The sequence below is a fragment of the Bubalus bubalis genome, chromosome 3, assembly GCF_019923935.1.
Source record: "Bubalus bubalis isolate 160015118507 breed Murrah chromosome 3, NDDB_SH_1, whole genome shotgun sequence".
NCBI classification, from domain to species: Eukaryota; Metazoa; Chordata; class Mammalia; order Artiodactyla; family Bovidae; genus Bubalus; species Bubalus bubalis.
Window position 1 is genome coordinate 295,879 of NC_059159.1, and position 21,413 is coordinate 317,291.

Sequence of the window (21,413 nt, forward strand, 5' to 3'; positions counted from 1 at the left end):
GCCATGAAAGGTTATGTTTTCGAGGAATAATCTAAATTAAAGATGTGGGAAGATGCTTATGGGGACAGTGAATGGGGAACTAACCCACACAGAGTTGGGGGCAGCGACCTTTCAGTGGTGCTGACCTCAGCTGACCTCTCAGGTGCTGACCTCTCAGGTGCTGGGCTTTTGGTTGGTACTGTTTCCTTCATTAACTTTTCTGTGTTTTGCAGATTTTTTAAAGGTAAAGTATAATACTCTTAGAATGAGAAAAATATAAGTATTATTTGTTTTAAAAAGCACTTGATTATTTGCAATGTAATTAGTGGATTCTGGAGGTCTCCTTGTTGTCATTCCATCACTCAGTCATGTCTGATTCTTTGTGGCCCTACAGACTGCAGCACGCCAGGGCTCGCCTGTCCTTCAGTATCTCCTGGAGTTTACTCAAATTCATGTCCACTGAGTCAGTGACGCCATCCAACCATCTCATCTGCTGTCGTTCCCTTCTCCAGCCTTCAATTTTTCCCAGCATCAGGGGAGATCTCATGGGGGTTAATGTATCTCTGAGGACTCTTATCAGGGGACAAAGGTCAGGACCCCAGGTCCCTCCAGCCCCATTCTCCTGCAGTTGTGAGCGTGAGCAGGTGGGTCCATCACTCTCTTTGATCGCAGACCTCTGCTCCTGAGGCAGTCTTATTGGAAGCTGAAAGTTTAAAAATATCAGCATCAGGTGTATCTGCCCCTCTCCGCTCTGGCTTCAGAGGCCTCTTCGGTCCCTGCTCCCCTCCAGCTCCAGGGCGGGGCAGATGGCCGGGCAGGCGGCGTGTGCTATATTGGGAACCAGTGCACAGGTCACGTGCTGGTTCTGAGCTCCCTGCGGGGAGGCCCCACCCCCACCCCCACCCCTACCCCCACCCCCAGCGTCTCCTTTCCGCAGGCCTGCCTTCTTTCCAGCTCCATGCTGGGGACCCAGCCCAGGACCCTCCCCTTGCAGTTATCACCTGTATGGAACTGGGAAGTCCCTGTGGGGCTGTGGGGGTCACAGGGTCTGCAGAGAAAGCATCTTCCCAAGGACCACTGAGGCAGGTGTGACGGCGCCAGCCGGAGAAGCTGGCGGGAGGGCAGCCCTCTTCTGGGGGCACCACCCAGTGCCTGGATGGGCCAGATGACAGGTTTCTCCCAAACCAGAGTGTGCTGGACACAGACTTGCTGTGGCTGGGCTCTCAGAGCACTACCTCCCAGGACTCTCGTGGACCACTTCCTTCTGGGGAATTCCTTGTGTGTTGTTTCCTTAGTCAACACTCCTGAGAGCTCCCTTCAAGGGGGAGTTTATGGATGTTTGCTGAAGGTGAAGTCTGTCCCTTCTCCCAACAGCCCCAGAGGGAAGCCTTTCCTTCCTCCCCTGACTTCTATTTTCAAAACTGTTGGCTCACTGCAGGGAAGGAAACACCAAGTATAAATGAGTGAGGTTCCTAGTACGTCCACAGCCTATATGCAAGTACCAAAAATGCTCTGTGTGATCTTCACGCTTTCTGGGTCTCAGTTTCCATCCCCGAAAAACCCAGGCTGGGAATCACTGACATTTTGGACCAGATCATTCTTGGGAGTGGGGGAGGGGCTGTGCCCTGTAGGATATTTAGCAGCAGCATCCTTAGCCTGGAGAAGGGAAATGGCAACCCACTCCAGAATTCTTGCCTGGGAAATCCCACAGACAGAGAAGCCTGGCAGGCTCTAGTCCATGGAGTCGCAAGGGTCATGAGCGACTGAACCATCCTTGGCCTCCGCCCATCTTCCCAGCAGCAGATGCCAGCAGCACGTCTTCCCAATCCTGACAACCAGGAATGTCTCTAGACACTTGTCCCGGAAGTAAAGATGCCCCACTCGAGAACTTCCAGGCGAGTGCTGTCTCCCTTTGGGTTTAAAATCCTCAAACACATTCCTTCCTTCCTTTTATTACCCCTTCCACCACCCTCACCTCCTTCTTTGGACTTGCTTTCTCTTCTATGATGAGCACATTGAATGAGGAAACTCTTGAATACCTGCTGCCCATGCTGGTTCTGGGCTTCCCTGGTGGCTCAACTGGTAGAGAATCCACCTGCAATGCAGGAGACCCCAGTTCTATCCCTGGGTTGAGAGGACCACCTGGAGAAGGGATAGGCTACCCACTCCAGTGTTCTTGGGCTTCCCTGATGGCTCAGATGCTGAAGAATCTGCCTGTAAAGTGGGAAACCTGGATTGGATCCCTGAGTTGGGAAGATCCCCTGGAGAAGGGAATGGCAACCCACTCTAGTATTCTTGCCTGGAGAATCCCATGAACAGAGGAGCCTAGCAGGCTATAGTTTATGGGGTTGCAAAGTGTTGGACACGACTGAGTGACTTTCACTTTCACATGCTGGTCCTGGCATCCAGTAATTCTGCGGTTCTTGTTTGGGTCAAGGCTTGAGCTTGAGCCTGCTCCTCTAATCCAGGAAGAGGGTTGCTGGACCCATTTTACAGATGTGGCATCCAGAGCAGAGAAGAGGCCAGACTTCAACTCTGGAGCTGAGGGAGGGACTCAGGACGCATAGCGGTGAATGCAGTCCTAGTAAAGGGGTCAGCTCCAAGCAGGCCCCAGGAAGATTGGGGAAGGGGAGGCAAAAGAGGGAGGTACCCAGACACAGACCCAGAGCTGAGAGTGACCAGCTGTGCCCCAAACGACATTCCTTCCTGCCGGGGCTAGACTGCATGTCCCCCCTCCTCTGGCTCTCAGGTGTGACGGTGTCCCTGAGCTCTGGGCAGTGGCACGTGGGCAGAAGGGGGAGCCACAGCTTCCTGGTCCATTAAAACTTCTTACAGCACCCTCTACTCAAGCTCACCTGTTCTTTCCCTTCTCCATCTGCCCACTGGAGGTCAACGCCAAGGGCGACCTTAGACGCTCGTGTTGGGAAGATGGCAGAGCCTGCACAGCGTGGGGCTCTGAACCCGTGATTGACTGTGGGGAGCAGAGCATCTCCCACCCACCCCATGAGTGAGAGACACACTTGCACTAATTAAGCCGCTTTGCATTCAGGGTGGCTGGCTATGTCACTAGTCTGAGTGATATGGGTGCAGGGTGAGGTGGGGCTGGAGGAGGGGTCTGGGGTTCTTGATTGGGGCCCTAGAACATTCGCTTCTACATCAGTTCCCTCAGATTTTACCCTGCAGGTTATGGAGGCAGAATTTGTAGCTGAACTGAAACGCATGACGGCGAGAGCCCCACATTGGACAGAGGCCACAGCGTGTCACTAAATGCAGACCGCACGGGCGTCTGCCCAGGGCAGCGGATGAGCTTGTGCTGAGCCAGAGTTTCCTCGGGGCTAAGAATAAATAGAACTGTTGGCACCTGGCGCTGATGCGGGGTGGCTTGGCTCCAACTTGGAGCTGCGAGCTCAGAGCTCAGCCGGGTCAGTGGAGGGGCGGGTCCCCCACCCCAGGACCCAGCAGCTCAGCGCATCTGGGAACATCGGTTTCTCCGGAGGCCCATCTTGGGCAGGAGGAAAGAGGGTTAAAAGGCCAGGGCTGAACGCTCAGGCCAGGGGGGGTTCCTGCGGCCGCATGGGCCAGGATGCGGGGGCACCAGGCCCCCAGCCTCCCTGCGGGAGTCACAACAATGGCCTTCTCGTGAAGGGGGTTGAGAGGCTTGTGCATCTCCGCTCCGAGAGACCAGAGAAGGCCACGGCTCCTGGGAAGGAGACTCACGGAATCCGTCCAGAAAGGGGGCTGTGATGAAGCAGGGGCACCAGGGCTCCGGTGCTGCTGTGGGTTCTTCTCCTGGTGCCCACTTGCAGGCATGGGCCTGGCATTACCCCAACAGGCTGGCAGGTGCAGCATCCTCGTCAGAGGGCCCCTCATGTCCCTCTTCCCATTTGGCCTGTGGTTGGAGCCACATCCTCCTGTCCAGCTCCTCTAGGCATAAAGCTCACACCTGGGGACAGTGATCCTCTATTTCTCATTCATCCAGGAATCTGGAGGGGAAAGGAGGCTGGTTACTGGACTTGTCAGAAGCCCACCGGGCAGCTTGGCACCCCTGACGCTGTGGCTCCATCCGGCCGGATGCGTCCTGCAGGTTCTGAAGACGGGCCTGGTTTGCTCAGCTCTCAGATGTCCACACCACACAGGGGTGGCCTGTCCCTCTTCTGTGAACAGGCAGCTCCATGGACCCACCCAGGAGCCTAAACCCAGATGGTGGGGACAGGGAGGCGGCCAGTGGCCCGGACAAGAAGCAGAGAAACTGGCCTTGGCCAGCACAGGATCCACCCTCCCCTCCCCTTCTTCTTGGGGGTCTCCCAGACCCAAGGACACTGACTGCCCACAAGGACTTGAAGGGAGCTCGCCCCTTCCCCGCCCAACATCAAGAGGAGAATGTTTTAAAAATGTTTTTATTTAATTAAAAAAAAGACGGAACTAACAACCCCAAACCAGTAGTAAGTACAGGATTCACAGGTATGTAACTGGAGAGACACAAGGGCAGGATGGAAGGGTGGAGGGCATGGGGCATGGGGGGGGGGGGACAGGCACGGGCCGCCCAGACCCCTGGGCGCAGGGACGGGCGGGCTTCGAGGGGGGGCGACTGGTGCCCGGGCGGGAGTGGGGGGGTGGAGAAAGGCTGTGACGACCAGAGGCGCTGAGGTGTTCTGCTCCCTGCTCTCCGTCCCTCCGATCCGTTTCCTGGTCCCAAGAGTGGGCCCCATGTTCTCTGCTGGGACTGGGTGAGAGGTAGGATTCATTGGAACACAGCTTTCTCCATGAGATGATGGATGCTCCCGGGAAGGCAGGAGGAAGTGGCTGACGTGGAAGGAAGGACAAGGCTGCCTGCTTTTCGAGGTGACCTTGCTGGGGGACGGGCCCCCAGATCTCGCCCTGTCCTTCCAGCCTGGTGAGACGGTGCCAGTGCCTGGAGAGGGAGGGTGGGGGCGGGCCGAGCCCGGACACTCCAGCACTTGCGGCCGCACATGCTTGGACGGAGCACACAAAGCCAACCTCGACGCAGGGGAAGGGTTTCGAGCAAGCGGAGGGGCCCTGGCACGCGGTCACCGGGGCAGGACAGGTGGGGGCACCCTCTGGGGGCGGCAGAGGAGAGCAGTGACCATGACCCAGACTGAACTCCTGGGGCCGAGTCCGCCCCAGGGGTCCGTGAGCAGGTGGCTGAGGTAAGAGTTTGCTCGTCACTTCTAAGTACGACGGCTACTGGGATTACCGACAGCTGCTCTAGAGCCATCGCCAAGTTTCAAAAAGTAAGAAAGGGTTTGTCGTTAGAAAGCCCGCATTTGTATAAAACAGGGTCGGCTCCAGAAAGCGATCCTCTGAGACCGACAGGCTTCCAGGTTCTCTGCTCGCTTCTAGGGGAGAAACAGCTAGGAAAATCACCAGCCGTGGAACCTGCCAGCCTCCCTTCCCGGGGCCGGGACGTCCACTTAGCTGCTGCTTCCGCACTTCCTCACCGATGCTTTTGGGTGCTGGCAGAATAAACAACAGTCATAGGAGTGGGGCAGGGGCTGCTCCTACTTTTCAAGAGGGACCGAGTGTCCTGGCTTTTCTGATGAGTGACCACCCGGGAAATGGGGCTTTTCCTCACTGTTCACCCTCAAGTCTCCCTTTCTTGCACAAAGTCCAGGCTCCTGTTGCCAACCCCTGGGAGGAGGGTCTATCCCTCCCAGCTTGACCCCCTAGGAGGGACAGTGCTGCTCCTCAGGCCAGTGGGCAGGGGTGGGAAGGGACACAGTAAGAGGCCGCTCGGCCACCTTTCCTCTGACCGTAGAATCTTCCAGACTCTGAAGTACAGTCAGCATATTCCACCCTTTCTGTGAGCAGAAACTTCCAGAAGTGAAGAGGAAAGCCTTTAACTTATGCTCAGCCCCCCACCTTCAGATACCTCCACAGGCCTCAGAGACCCCAGGCCGAGGGCAGCAGCCAAGGACAGCACAAAGGCGAAAGCACCAGGTGGTCACAGGCTCTGTCCTTAGGATCGCAGCCATCTCAACAACTGGCGGCTGCCGGAGACAGACAGACAGACAGAGAGGCAGGGACGAGCTTCAGCTTCCTCGCCTGTGGCTCACAGACATGGGAACCTCACGTCCAAAAGCAGCTGACCAGCGACCAAAGGCTCCAGAGGGCCAGGAAGCCGGGCAGGGAGGGGGGCCCCGGAACGCTGCTCTTCAGGCAGGATTTGTTCCCAAGAGGAGATAATGGCTCCGTTTTGTTTCCCAGGTGGGTTCGGCCATGCTGCCTCTGGAGTGCTCTGGGGCCTCCTGGGAGCTTTCGGGACGCCCCGGCATCAAAAGCCACATTTGGGGATAAAGTCAGCCATTTCGCTTCCAGTTCCTGTCTCCCCCAGGCTTCGCTCCAAGCCAGCCCTCCAAGCATTTGGGGACCCGGGAGGGTGGGGTTTGGCTTTAGTCTGTCCTCCGTCCGTCCTAGCGGTCAGAGGCCCCGTGGGGCCCAGGCAGCCGATCTGGGGAGAGGCTGGCGCGGACAGGCCAGGCAGGGCTCACACGGGCGTGGTCCTCCGGCTCAGCATGCTGAGGTCCTGCTGGAAGAAGCCGTGCACCTGCAGGAAGCCAGCGTCCTGGTCCGGGCTGTAGCTGGCGGCCGTGGTCACCTTGAGGGGCTCCCTGGACAGCGTGTACATGGACAGCTCGCCCATGGGGATGGCCCCGGTGATCTTCAGCCCCACCGGCGACGTGTCCCTGGAAGGCGAGGCCTCGGTGGACCTAGAGCTGGACCGCGAGCGCCGGCGCCGGTACCGGTAGCTCGGCATCCTGGCATAGGGCGACGAGGAGGGGGCCTTGAGGAACTCACGTCTGGTCTTAAACCGCAGCTCCTTGTTCTTCTCAATGTAAATGTTTACCGCCAGGACGCCCACGGTCTCGGCCACAATGAACGACAGGGCTCCGAAGTAAAAAGACCAGCCATAGTTGTAATGGTTTTTCTTGTCTTCGTCGCGCTTGTCACTGGGGTCGCCCGTGTTGCTGGAAATGTAGACGATGATGCCGATGATATTACTGAGGCCTGAAAGTGGATCCGGAGAAGGGGCGGGAGGGAGAGGTTAGACCCTCAGCGGGGGCGGGGTGGGGGAGGAGGGCGGGGCAAGTGGGCGGAGCATGGAGGTGGGCGGGGCAGGGAGGTGGGTGGAGCAGGGGTAGGTGGGCGGGGCATGGATAGGTGGGCGGAGCAAGGGCTGGTGGGTGGGGCAGGGAGGTGGGTGGAGCAGGGGTAGGTGGGCGGGGCATGGGTAGGTGGGCGGAGCAAGGGCTGGTGGGTGGGGCAGGGATAGGTGGGCAGAGCAGGGGCTGGTGGGGGGAGCAGGGAGGTGGGCAGAGCAGGGTCTGGTGGGCGGGGCAGGGATAGGTGGGCGGAGCAGGGCTGGTGGGGGGAGCAGGGAGGTGAGCAGAGCAGGGTCTGGTGGGTGGGGCAGGGATAGGTGGGCGGAGCAGGGGCTGATGGGCGGAGCAGAGCTCAGGTGGCCGCTCCCCTATGTGGTATGTCTTTGTTTTGGTTGCTAATTTTTAAGTAAAAGTAGTTAATTTTGAATGAGTAATAAAGTACAGAGTTTTGGTGAATAATAAAATAAAACACAGGCTCTGAGCTACCCAGTTCCTCCCCTGAAGGGAGCTATTGTCTTGTTTCTTCTGTCCTTTCTATATCCACAGTCAGTCCTTCTCTCTCTGTCTCTCTCTTCCATTTTTTTCTTTGCAGAATACTCTTTGGCCCCTTGCTTTTTCACTTAACAGTCCCCCCAGGAGGGGGGGCCCTGACAGGACAGTCCTCTTCTCACTCTCCCAGCCTTTGGACCGTACTTGTCCTGAGGATCATAGTCCACCTGGAATTATTCATGGGCCTGTCTCACCTCACTGCTGGCCCCTGCACGTGACTCTGTGCCCACAGTCAGAGCCCATGATCCTGGGAATAAACGGGAATGGACGAGAATCCCCTTCTTGCCTGCCATGGCCCTTGTTCTTTGTGGCTGCCTGTCCTCTCCACTCTGGCAGGACCTGTGTTTTTAGCTGAATGTCTCGGGACTCTGTCTCTGCGGCCCCTCTGGTGAGTCGCAGCATCTGGAGATGCCTTTGAAGTGGTTCCTCCTGGGGGCACAGGCAGCTGCCAAGGGCACCTCGCTTTTGAGGCTGACAGCCCTGGGCTCAGCCATGACTTTGGCAGCGTGTGACTTCAGGAAAGCCACCTGGCCGCTACCTGCCTCCTCAGGAGCCGGGATGATGGGCTGGCCTACAGAATACCTGGTGTTAGTGGAAGTCTTCTTTCCTGGCCAAGAGGTTCTGAGCCGGATCCTGAACTGCGCTGGCCCTAGCTCTGTGAAAGAAGCGAAAGGCACCTTCCATCTCCAAGAGACGCCATGAGAGGCGATGGGGGTGAGGATGACCGCTGGCTGTGTGGGCCAGGCACCTGGCAAGGCCCCGTGGGCCCAGGGAAGGAGGCATGGCCGCAGGCACCTGGCGTTCTCACTGCCTCCCTCAGGGCACCCCGGCGGACTCAGGGTTCAGCGGCCAGGTGCAGGGAGCGGACGGGCCTGGGCCGAGTCGGGCCTCGCGCTCACCTCTCCCCTGTGCTGCTCCTCCCCACAGGCTGGTAGAAGAGAAAAGGCTCTTTGCAAGGAAAACACCACTGTTAGGACAGTGCCAGGAGCTGTGATGACAATTTAGGGAAGAGTTGCTGCACTTCCTTACATTTCTGGCATCGATCTGCTGGAACGAGGCCAAGAAATCAGGTGTCCTGTTCCAACAAGCAGCCCTGGGACCTTGGCTGGACCGTTCTCCCCACTCCTGGGGGCCCCCTGGGGGACGGAGGAGGTCATGGCTGAGCTGAGCCCCTCAGAAGCCCCCTCCCTGCCCACACCAGCACCTCAGGCCCACCGGGTTCTCCACTGGACGGGGTCTTCTCTGCGTCTGCAGCGGTGGGGCATATACTGTGCTGTCTGCAGCCGGGCTCAGACGAGCGAGTGTGAAGCCATTTGGAGCCACCGGGAAGGGAGTGGTGTCTCTTGGCCAGGAGACGCGGGCAGTAAGGATGGGCAGGGGAGGCTTCATCCCTAGCCCTAACCCTCGCCTCCTCGCTCACCCTGCCCTAGGCATGCTGGCTTCCCCGCTGCTGCACCCTCCCTGGCCGTGTGCCCATCACCTGTCTTTACGTGGGCAGCTCCTTCAGGGCTTGGCTTCTGAGACTGCCTCTGCGTCCCTCCCTGACCCCCGCCTCAGCCAGGCTCCCCTGAGACAGGCTTGTAAGGCACTCCTCTGTGGTATTTTGCACACCTGGACTAGCTATTATTATTTTTAATTGAGGTGGAGTTCATAGAACATAAAACTAACCCTTTAAAGTGCACACTTCAATGTCATTTAGTACAGCCGCCACCTGTATCTAGTTCCTGATCATTTTATCACCCCAGAAGGAGGCCTGATACCCACTGGGCTTCTGCTCCTCACTCCCTGCCCGCCCCTGGACTGCTGAGGTGAGTTACCCACAGGGATTTTACCGTCTGCCTGCCTGCTCCCCCCACCGCTGGGGGAGCACTGCGTGCAGTGGGACCCGAGCAGACAGCTCACCTGCGGCCACGAAGAGGATGCCGGCGCTGAGCACGATGTTGTTCTTGCGGCTGTAGAACCTGCCGGCGCCGATGCAGAGCCCGCCGAGCAGGAGCAGGATGGTGCTCAGGATGGGGAAGACGCTGGAGGCGCGCACAATGCCTGGCCGGCAGAGACAGAGCGGAGAGGCCGTGAGACCGGCCTTCCTTACAGGCCCACCTTACGGGCCCACCTGTGGGGCACAGGGGAGCCCCCTGACCTTGAAGGTTCCCCTCTGGCCCTGTAGACCCAAGGTAGCGAGGGAGTGGCTGGTGGGGGGCAGTCTGGACAGCAAGTGATGGCCCTGGCCTGCGGTCATTCCCCCGTATGCCAAGTGGCCTGGGGTCACCTCTGCCCGGGTCTCTCTTAGCCTCTCCCTGGGTGTGGGTAACACTTCTGCCAGCCAGACGGGAGGAGAGCCCCTCAGTGCCCCCAGAGAGCCCACTGAGAAGCTGTGAGACGACCCCTCACAGCCTCCTCCTTTGTGGTGGTTTATTACTGCGGCCTTAGGAAAAGAATACGCTACCTTGTCAAGGTTGTGTGAGAATCTATGGACTAAGATACACAGAGCACTTAGTAGGGCCCCAGGGGATACGTCGGCTCCCGGAGGGCCTGGCTGGGAGGAAGGGCAGGGGCGGGGGCGCGGGGGGGGGGAAAGGAGCCCTGAGCTCGCCTCCCAGCCTGGTGGAAAGGCTGGCCCATGGGACTGGAGCGCTGGGAGGACCCCTTTGCGAGCCAGCTGAGTGGGTTTGCTGCTTTCAGCCCCTGAAGGCAGCGCTTGTCTCCCTGTTTGTAAGCCCACCAGTGTGTGCCCTGCTGCACAGAGAGGGGTCTGTGTGGGGCATCAAATGAGGCTCTTCTCTCCGCGCTGCACCCCCCCCCCCCCCGCCTTCTTGCAGCCGCCGCCCTGGGGGAGGTTTCCTGTGGGCTTCTGAAACGCTCCTCTGATGTGCACTGGCCAGCACAGCAGCGGGGGCCCTCTCAAGGCCTTGGTCCTGCGGTGGGTCTGAGGGGCTGGAGGCGGGGAAGCCTGGAGCCTCTAACGTCGCCGAGGTCGGCCGGGCCCAGAGCCCTCGTGCACCCTGCCTGCCTGTCATGTGAGGGCCATCCCTCACCACATGGGCTTGTCTGGAGCGCTGGACATGCAGGCGCCAACCGAAGGGCAGGCCGGGTCTTACACAGAGCAGGGCTGATGTCCAGCCCACTCCTGGCCACATCCAGCCCTGGCAAGGATCTGCGTCTGCCCAGAGGCACACCGTGGGCTCCGGCAGCCCCGACACCAGCACTTTGAGGTTAGCACAGAAAACCCCCACCGAGCCTAAAATGCGGAGCCTGGGAAAGGGGGGCGGCCAGGCCCAAGGCAAGGGGGACAGGGATTCCAGAGGCCAGTTGGGCTGGTGGGAAAGAAATGGCAGGGGATCAGGGAACACAGGCTGGCTGGCTGCAGTGCCCGGGACCTTGGCCTGTCCTGGAGTATTACCTACTTCCTCTGCCCAGCTCTTCCTCAGCCTACTTTCTAAGCTTACGGGTATCTGCTCTCTGGAGCTCAACTTCAGGGCCAGTTCTCGTTGTTTCTGCAGGCTTTGAGGGGAACAGCAGCCCCTTGATGGAGATCAGTTCTGCCCTCCCCACTCCACCAAAACTCGAGGTCACAGTCCTGGAGCCAGCACCCTTCTCTTCCTTGGGCTCCTTAATGAACCCACCGATCTCCCCACAGCACACGATGGAGGAAGCACTTCCTTCTCTGGTTGTTAGCTTCCATCACTGACGTGCCCTCATTTCATTTGGGAAACCACTGCTGGGCCCTCCCAGCCTCACATCTGGCCCTGGGCACCCTGAGGGGCTTGCGGGCAGTGAGCCTGGTGCCGGGCACCCCAGGGGGCTTGTGGGCAGTGATCCTGGTGCCGGGCACCCCAGGGGGCTTGCGGGCAGTGAGCCTGGCGCCAGGTACCCTGAGGGGCTTGTGGACAGTGAGCCTGGCGCTGGGCACCCCAGGGGGCTTGCGGGCAGTGAGCCTGATGCCAGGTACCCCGGGGGGCTTGTGAGCAGTGAGACTGGCACCAGGTACCCCGAGGGGCTTGTGGACAGTGAGCCTGGCACAGGGCACCCCAGGGGGCTTGCGGGCAGTGTGAGCCTGAGACCAGGGAGTAAGTGGGCAGTAAGTGGGTGGCACAGGCTCAGTTTACTGCTCCTGGTCCTCAGCCACCTTTCTCCCTTCTGCTCTGGGCCTTGGGTGGCTGATACCAGGGACCGGATCACTGGGGTCCCTTCACTCTGGCTTTGGAGACATTACTGCCCTGGCTTCCTCCTGAGAATGAGGACGGGGCTGAGGTGGCTGTGTTCCTTTGTCAAGCCACAGATCCTGCCTGGCGGCCCGGGCCTCACAGCTCCTCTGGTCCAGGAGCCCGTACCTGCCTCTGTCACCCGCTCAGGCCAAGGGCCAGAGGTCCTTCTGCTGCTTCCGCCTGTGTGCTCACTGCCCCTCCCCCATCCCTGCACATCTCTGTAGTCAGTCCTTCACTAAACGCCCTTCCTTCCTCCTGTCTGAGCATCTCCTCTGCTTCTGGCGGGGACTCCAGGAAGCCACACGTCTGACCTCTGGGCTGACGTGTCTTGGGGCCCATCCAGAGATGCCAGCCCTCTGTGGACCAGGGTGGGGGCAGGGCAGGAGGTAAAGAGGAAGAGCTGGCGCCAGTTAACCTCAAGTTCAAGTGGGAAGTGGGAGGGAACGGATGCTTCTCTGGTGTCCCCTTCCCCACAGTCCCAAGGCCCGGCAGTGGAGCAGATCTGCCCCCAGAGCCTTGGGAATGGTCTGCCTGCCCTGGTGGGTTCTGAGTCAGGGCTGAGCACCAGTGGCCACCCTAGATGGCTGTGCAGCCCGCACACCGCGCAACTCATGGTGTTATTCATGCCACGGTCTATGCCAATGCCATCCCCTAGTTGTGCCCCATGGAAGGCATGTGCTCGGTTCAGTACTGACCCCCAGAAAGCAGAAAGAGAAGACAGGCAGGAAGAAGAGGAGAAGGGGAGGGGGAGGGATAGGAGGCAGATCCGGTAACACTGTTTCCGGTTCTGGCTCTGGACTCCATGGGAACCACATGCTGTTCTGTTTCACGAGATGACTCAGAACCAGAGTCCTTTCTCTTAGAAAAAACAGTCCATAAGCAGGTGCAGAGTGAATTGTGTTCCCTCTGTGGACGCTGGTATCGATTCTCCATAAATGAAGCCGGCCCAGCTCCCGGGGGAGGGGATGGGAGCAGCTCTGCGTGTGTCTGGGCTGATGTGGAAAGGGAGACGACTTCAAAACCATGCTGGTTTTCCATTTCCAGGTTCCTCCCCTGGAGGAAGGAGGCTCCATCCTTCCTCCCAGGGCGGTAGCCAAAGCCCAGGGATGAGATCTGGATTTGGGGCGTGGGGCTGGGTTTGTCCTCTGACCTCTGGTTCCAGTTTGGGGGCCAGCCCCGTCTCAGGACCTGGGCAGGGGGCTCAGGGGCAGAGCTGGGAGCTCTACCAGTTGGTGCTGGAGAGACTTGAGGCCCATGGACCCGAGGCTGGTCCCACAGGCTGCCTGGCACCCACCGGCTGTCTCAGTGTGTGATTTAATCTGACTTGTCAAGAATAGATTGCTGTGTGGGGGTGGGGAGAAGTGGGCAGGTCCAGTGCTGGCCGGGCAGTATCCTTGGGGTGTCTCAGCCCCCCAGGGATGCTGGGCCTGGGCAAGCCAATGTCTCTAACGTCCTTGCTTCAGAACCAGCTGTTGCGATCAACTCCTCTGAAGGCAGCAACTTGTAGCAGCCCCGGGCAGCGGGACGCCCCCCCTCCTCCCCCTTGCCAGCCCTGAGCTGGTGTGTCCTCGCAGCCAGTAACTGCATGGGGGTGACCGGCATGTCACAGCAGGCCTAACCATACCCCATCCTCTGAACTCAGTATCCTGAGTCAGAGGGGAGTGTCGGGAGCACCCAGAGACCGGCCCCTTTGCACTCACGGGGCCTATCCTTCCTCCAGCGCCTGCCTGCCTCCCGTCCCCCGTCCCACACACAGGGGGAGGCAGGGTCCTGACACTCACGGAGGAGGTACTCCGAGCTGTCATGGTCGTAATCGTTGTCCTCTGGGAAGTGGTTGATCCGAAAGCAGTGTCCTTTATAGATCCCTGGGGGAGCAGAGGAAAAGAGCTGTGTGAGTGTCCCGAGGGCCCCCACCTCTGTTCACCCAGACTTGTGTGCTGTGTGTGCCTGGCTCTGGGCAGGCCCTGGGCTCGGGGAAGCAGAAGGGCAGCCCAGGCATGACGGGGAGGTCGGCAAGGGGGTCGGCGCACAGAGGCAGACCACTCAGCAGGGAATGTGCCCACAGCTGGCCGTATCCCTCCGTTGGGTCCTGAACTGCTGCCTTCAGAGCTGGGGTGCTGGTCTCCAGGGCCCCTGTGGGGCAGGCTGGCCTTGGTCAGGACAGTGGGGGACAGCTAAGGGTGTCAGGGATGGCACCCTAAGTGGGACACGCTTCGATGGCATGCTCTGTGTGACTCAGGCACGAACAACTTAATTACCCACCTCATCTCCTCTGTAGAATGGGGACAACCACTTGCCTCTTCTCCTGGGACCTGAGCTGACACCGAAAGGCCTGCAGATGCCTCCTGGCCCACGGCGATGGCTCAGGGCAGAGTGACCCAGACGCCACCCCCTTCACTCTGCGGGTCTCCCTCGGTGGTGAGGGGCTGAGCTGGGGGTGAGCCGTGAGCATTTTGACAAGAGGGAGCAGCACCGGGCAGGCTGGTGTCAGGGTGGCCAGAGTGGGGGCCGCGGAGGCCAGACGGGGCCACACGCAATTCCAGGCGTTGGGGGGATGCCATGCCAGTGTTTCCAGGCATGGTGGGCCAGGTGGCGAGGTGGCGCTCTCTGCCCTTACCCCCCACCCCCTGCACAGTTTTGGGCTACTTTATTTTTGTTGTTGTTCAGTTGCTAAGTCGTGTCCAACTCTTTGTGACCCCGTGGACTAGAGCATGCCAGGCTTCTCTGTCCTTCACTGTCTCCCAGAGTTTGCTCAAACTCATGTCCTTTGAGTCAGTGATGCCATCCAACCATCTCATCGTCTGCTTTACGGGTCTAAACAAAATCACAAAGTCCCCCATGCTCGTCAGCACAATCACTAAGAGGCTGACCGTAGCCTCCCTTTGAGCTGTTGTCCGGGGCCAGCGCTCAGCCGTGCATCTGCCCGCCTCTTTCTCTGTCGCACCCCGGCCTGCACACATGTCTGTGAGGCTCCCCTGCTCTTGAAACACCGACCTTTCTACTTAGAGGTAGTTCAGGTTTACATGCAGCTGTAAGAAGCGGTGCGGGGAGGCTCCGTGTCCCTGCTACTGAGTCTCCTCCAGTGACGACATCATGACCAGGGTCCTGACAATGCTCATCAGGGGCACCCGCCACCCTGAGGACCCCTCATGCCACCCACAGCCACACCCGCTCCCTGACCCAGGGCAACCACCGAGATGGCCTCCGTTTCTACAAACAGAATCAGACAGTCCATAGCCTGTGGGGACTGGCCCTTTCACTCAGCGTAATTCGAGGTTCACCAGCTGTGGTATCATCAGCTTGCTCCTTCTGACCGCAGAGCAATAGTCCATGGCACAGCTGTACCACAGTCTATGACGCCTGGATCATTTCCAGCTAGCACACCCGTGGTTTCCAGCTGTTTCTACTAATGCTGTTATGAACAGGTTTGGAGGTGAATCAAAGTCACACTTCTGTGGGCTAGATGCCTGGGAGTGCAGCTGCTGGGGGTCGTGATGCTGCGCTTGTTCTTAGAGACCCCCATGCTGGTTTCCAGAATGGCTGTATCCCCTATTTTTAAAAAGGGATAATGCAACACACTTCACTCCATCACCTGCTCTTTTCATGTAATGACATGTGCACACAGCTCTCGGGGTCAATACCTACAGATTTAACTTTTAAAAAGACTTTTTTTTTTTTAATAAAAAGTAATAAGCTGATACTAATCCAAAAGTTGCTGAAAATCTTAGGAAACAGCACAGGGACTAGAGAACTAGCACCTGCCCCCACACGGCTCATGCTAACACTGTGTTTTGGCAGAAACGACAAAACCGTATATTTATATATTCAATACAATGTATATGAAGAAAACAGGCTTGAAGCATCATTGCGCACAGACACGCTAGCTCCGGAGGCCCTTCCAATGCATTTCTCCAACCTCCACTCTGCATTTAGGGCACTATTTTCTACTTGATAGAGATTTTAAATAGGAATCACACTGTCCAACATATTAACACACTTTTTCACACATTGTCTTAGGTGTCTGTGTCACCACGCGTGGTTACGGTTCACCATCCAGCCGAGGGGTGGGACGGAGGGGCAGCGCCGCCAGCCAGGGCTGGGCTGGGAGGGGGCCTACGCGGCCCCAGAGGTGCCGGGCCCTGGGGCTCCAGACTGTGAGATGACCGTGTCCTTTTGTTCATCACGGCAGCCCTGGGACCAACACAGGTGAGCTGCCGTGTGAGAGGAAGTGTAATACTCCTGGTTCGCCTGTTGGAGGCCAGCCCTGCAAGAAGGTGGACGGACGTGTGGGCCTTCCTGCTCCTCCATCAGCTGCGGGGCCCCTGGGCGACATCCAGGGGTCCGAATTACTGCACCTGCAGAAGGGGCTTCCAGCTGGGCGTGCGGTGAGACACCCAAACTCTCAGGCTCCCAGAACCCCTGGTGCGGAGCTCCCCCGACCCCGATCCCCCAGCAAGTGGCAGGCACCTCTCCCCTCCCAAGGCATTCTGTGTCCAAACAGCTTTAACTTCAAATTCCTGAGAAGTCAACCTGCCTCCATGAAACTCCATCTGTGGGAATTACATGTAACCTCTGGGAATAAAAGAATCCATCATCTATCATGTGTCAGCCCTTCAAGTTATCAAAGAGAGGAACTGTGTCCGACGGGACGAAGGACCAGCTGTTTTTCCAGCCATCCGGGATTTGCACAAAAGTGAGGACCGAGGCTTGAGGATGCATGGGAGGTGGCTGGCAAGCTGCCACAGTTGGGACCAGATTCGTCCCCCTCGCCTGACCTTATCACGGGCTGGAAGCCCGACCGCACTCCCACCAGCCCGCTCCCCCGATCCCAGCCTAAAGAAGTGGGCGCCGCAGAGAGCACATGCGGAGCCTGATAAGACTGCCCCCTGCCCCCCAAGGCGAGAACCTGGGTACTTGCCCTTAGCGGATATGCCCGAGGTCGTATCTCCCCATTTCCTTCGGCCGTTTCTCTATCAATGGTTCCGGCCCGTCTCCAGCCTCGCTCCCGGCTCCGGGTCACCCGGAAGCACAGTCCCCACAGCAGCCCCCCGCCGGGGCTGGGTCTCACGCCCAGAGCCCAGGGCCCTGCCCCTCCCCCCCCCCCCCCCCCCCCCCCCCCCGTCTCTGGATCCAGAGCTTCTGCTCCTGGACCTGCTGTCCCTGAGACTCAGCCTCCCAGCCTCACCACCACCAACCTGTTTCTGTGGAGTGTTTAGTCTGAAGGACTTCACATTTATCCCTGTCGAATCCAATTTTGTTAGCATCGGCCCCAAGGCACTGAACAGGGAGAAAATTAATGGCTGACGTGAGAAGAGAGACCACCAGCCCGACTCCCCTCACGTGTGTCCTCTCTCGGTAATCAGGCGGTTTGCTGTGTTATCTATTAAGATGTGGGCTTCCCAGGTGGCACCAGTGGTAAAGAATCTGCCTGCCAAGGCAGGAGACATCAGAAACACAGGTTCGATCCCTGAGTCAGAAAGATCCCCTAGAAGAAATGGCAACCCACTGCAGTATTCTTGCCTGGGAAATCCCATGGATAGAGGAGCCTGGTGGGCTACAGTCCATGAGGTCGCAGAGTCGGACATAGCAGAGCCTGCGTGCCCCGGGCTATTAGGTGGTGCATAGGGCAGTGGTTAATTTGGGGGTCCCAGATTGGCCAGGCCGCAGGAATACCAAGGCCCTCCCGGGGTCGTGGTCTCTGCTCCTGGAGACAAGTGGTTCTCTCCTTCTGGGGGTCGGAGATCCCCATGTGAAGAGATCTCGTGGGACACATGGCCTCTGTTGAGTTATTCCTTCATCGGAGAGAACTCAGGACTCGGGTCCTGGGGAGCCCTCCTGCCCTGAGACTCCGGGCAGATTTTGTGGAGAAAAGGTTCAGGACTGCCTGCAGCAGCTCAAGTACCCTTTCTCTATGTCCATCAAGTCCCAGGCATTTCTCCAGCACAGGAGATATCGAGAAAGAAATATCCTAAAATGTTTTGTTTCTGAGTGAATTCAGATTTTCCTCTTTACATTTTTTTTCTATTTTGTAAATTTTCTACAATGTCTGAAAATGAACCAGTGAGGTTTCTTGAGAAAAACAAAGGAAACCAGGTCTTTGACTCTAAGGGAAGCGTGGGTCTGCATCTGCGGTGACCGCAGGGCCGCAGGCTGCGGAGGCTGGAGGGGCTGTGACCGTAGCGGGCAGGAGTGCGGGGGAGTCTCCTGGTTCCTCCCCTCTGGGCGGTCACGGTCCCACCCTGCAGTTGTGCCCTGATGGACAGTGGGTGACCGGCCCCCAGGACTCAGGTGGTGATGGGCACCAGGACTCAGCACTAAACCTGGGGACGCTGCGGGAAAGCCAGGAGAGCTGGTCACCCCGTGAGTCGCTTCAGGGGTGATGCGAGCCTCCACAACTGGCCTCCTGGGAGGTCAGTGGTGCCTGGGAGAGCCCTGGAGAAAGAGCGTCAGGTGGTGTGATGACGACCTTCAGCGCGCTCCCTCTCGGCCTGCGGAGCATTTTCACCTCGCTACCCTGCGCTCCTCGCTGACGCCCACGTGCCCACACTCACCTCTCTGCCCACCTTCGCTCCTCAGAGCGGCCCCCAGCCCCGCGCAGCATCACCCGCTCCTGTTACTCTTGCCTTTGACCCGTGGCACTGGGAAGGTCACCGGGGGGACTGCAGACACGCTCCACGCTTATGGAGCTGGAGGCTTGGGGATCAGGACCCCCACCTCCGCGGGGACCTCTGAGCAGGAGGGTGGGAGCCGCTGGGGAGACGTCCCCATCCTTTACCTTTGGGGCCCCTTCTGCCTGCTTCTGGGGGTGGGCCCCTGCAGGACCAAATCAGTGACGGGCAGTTCAGGGCCGCCCCTCACACCGCTTTGGGCCCCAGCCTGGGTTTCACGCCACTGCCCCTCCCACCTAGGACACGGCACCTGCACGCAGGCCCTGGCTCGGGCTTAGATGGAAGCCGGCTCTCAGCCCTTCTCATCTTTGTAAACACGCCTCTGAGGATGCAAGGAGGAGGCTTAGAGATGTGGAAGCCCTGCTCTCCCAAGCCTTGGGGCAGGGGCCCTGCTCCGAGCTGAGCATGGAAGCACTGCCCTGGGTGTGAAGGAAAGCCTTTGGCATCCTGGAGAAGCAGCCCGGGTGTCCCTGCAGAGCGGCCACCCTCCTGTAACTGGGACCTCCCTGTTGGCACAGACGGGCTCTCCCCTCTCCAGCCTTGAGGAGGCAGGCTGTTGAAAACCGCGGCCTGGGTCCTATGGAGCAGACCCTGCTCCTACAGAGCAGCTCTGGGCTTGGAGGCGGCATGGCCGGGCTGGACCTTCCTGGGGAGCCTCAGCTCACTGGCTCGTGAGTGACTCCGTGAGGCCCCATTGAACCATTCTGACCTGCAGCGCCTGTATCCAACGTCCATGTCTGAGCCCCTGCCACGTGCTGGGTGCTGGGGGCTCAGCAGGGGCAGCAGCCCACCTGGGACCCACCCTGGAAGATCATTGCCTGCTTCCCGGCTCATGGCTGCTCTGGGCCTCATGGCTCCCCCTGCAGTCAGATGGGCCGTGTGACCACTCCAGCCGGACATGAGCAGGAGTGACGGGAGTCCTTCCTGGAGAGGGCTCTGGGCAGGTGCTGCAACCCTCCCCCAGACAGTCTCCTCCCCACACTGGTCAGCCCAGGGGATGGTAGAGCCACAGGCTGGGCCAGCTTGGATCCCTGATGCCTTGTGGAGGAGGGCCACCTTGCAGAGGACTGCCCCGTTTGCCTTGTGGGCAGTAAGCCCGCATTGGTGTGTTTCGGTTGCAGCAATAATCAATAAGACAGGTACGGTCTCTGCTGACCTGGAGCTGTCCAGGTGCACGGTCATCCAGCGACGACGAGGACAGGGGTCTGAGCAGGGAGCCCAGAGTTTCCGAGAGCATGTAATCCAGAGGTCAGACAGCTTCTCCTCAACCGGAAGACGGGAAGTGTCTTTACAGCCTTTCAGAGCTGAAGTGGAGCCTGAGGAGGCCCTTGTGGTCAGAGAATTTTGAAGAGGATCAACCCTGGTGACGTGGAAGGTGAATCTGTAGTTTTAAACTCACTTCCTAGAGATGCCTTCGGACCAGACTGAGCTCCAACTGGAGTCTAGGGAGGAGCCCTCCACGTCCTCCCCACAGCCAAGTGCTTGGGATGCAGAGCCTGGGTGCCCGAGCCCGGGAGAAGATTCCCTTGTGATCTCGTCTCCTTCCTGACACGGGCCTTTAGGTCACTGAGGCGCCTGACCTGCTTGGGGTGTTCCTCGGTGTTGAGTGGTTTACCCACTCAGCCCTTTTCCCACTCTTTCCTTTAGGTCAGAGTCTACCTGTTGATCCCAGGCCCTGTGGAGCCCAGAGCCTCAGTCCAGCTGGCAAGAGCCCACCACTAGCTGGGGAGGCGAGTGGCGCATCAGGCGTGAGGGCTGAGTGCTGGACGGTGCTGGGCAGCTCTGGGAGGGCTGCGGCCCAGCAGAGCTGAGCAGTGAAGGTGGGGGCCCCAGAGGAACGGCCGGGGTGCGCCTCTGGAGGAGAGCTGTGTGAGGGGCGGGCGGCGGGGCGGTGGGCTCAGGCTGAGAGAAGTGGGTGGCAGAGGAACGGCCGGGGTGCGCCTCTGGAGGAGAGCTGTGTGAGGGGCGGGCGGTGGGGCGGTGGGCTCAGGCTGAGAGAAGTGGGCCCCAGAGGAACGGCCGGGGTGCGCCTCTGGAGGAGAGCTGTGTGAGGGGCGGGCGGTGGGGCGGTGGGCTCAGGCTGAGAGAAGTGGCTGGTGCAGCCACCACAGGGCGGCCTGGATTCAAGGCCGTCCGCTCCGAGGTGCCTCCCTGACTCCGATGCTGGAGAAGGGTCCCCATGAACGCAGGGCCCTTTCGCTCCTAACGGCCTGGCGTGCTGCTGATTCTATTCCCAGCCTGGCTCAGGGGAGATTCGACCTGTTACATATGCAGGCCTCACCCCAGGGCCTCTTGGGCATCTTATTTTAGTCCCTGAGGTTGCCAGCTGCCTGGGAGATGGCTGCCCCGGGATTAACAAGCTCTCCCTTCATTGACCCCCTTGAGCTGCAGCACCCTGGGAGGAGGGAGGTGCTTAGAGTCGGCAGCTTCCTGCAGCTGCCAGACCAACCAACCATCGCAGCCTCAGTCTGCATGGTGGTTAGCAGCGTGGGGGGAGGGTGGGGGACCACAGACTGGCCGGCCTCAGCCATTGCTCACAGGCAGTCATGAGCAGAGAATGTCTTGAGCAGTGATGGTCCTCAACTTGAACCATTTCAGATCCAAAAGAGAAGAATGGGTTCTACTGACACCAAGACCTCCCTGGGCTCTGGCCTGTAAGCTGCTGGCGGACAGGCCTCTGAGAGATGCTTCTGGTCTGCACCAGCAGGCTAGGGGAGTGTATTAAAGAGCAGAGACATCACTTTGCCAACAAAGGTCCATATAGTCAAATAATCTATGGTTTTCCCAGTAGTCATGTACTGATGTGAGAGTTGGACCATAAGGAAGGCTGAGTGCCAAAGAATTGATGTTTTTGAACTGTGATCCTGGAGAAGACTCTTGAGAGTTCCTTG

At 59.0% G+C, this 21,413-nt stretch overlaps 1 protein-coding gene across 1 annotated transcript in view; it reads right to left on the reverse strand.

The window, feature by feature from the left end:
• Nucleotides 1-5,162: 5,162 nt before the first annotated feature.
• The window catches only part of CACNG4 (calcium voltage-gated channel auxiliary subunit gamma 4), a 51,851-nt gene continuing 35,600 nt past the window's right edge, over nt 5,163-21,413 (reverse strand). The window contains exons 2-4 of the mRNA XM_025279316.3: nt 13,636-13,719; nt 9,552-9,692; nt 5,163-7,005 (exon numbers count right to left, since the gene is read on the reverse strand). Of these exons, the coding sequence (XP_025135101.1) occupies nt 6,485-7,005; nt 9,552-9,692; nt 13,636-13,719 (746 nt within the window). The 3' untranslated portion in view covers nt 5,163-6,484. The remainder of the gene's footprint in view (nt 7,006-9,551; nt 9,693-13,635; nt 13,720-21,413) is intronic.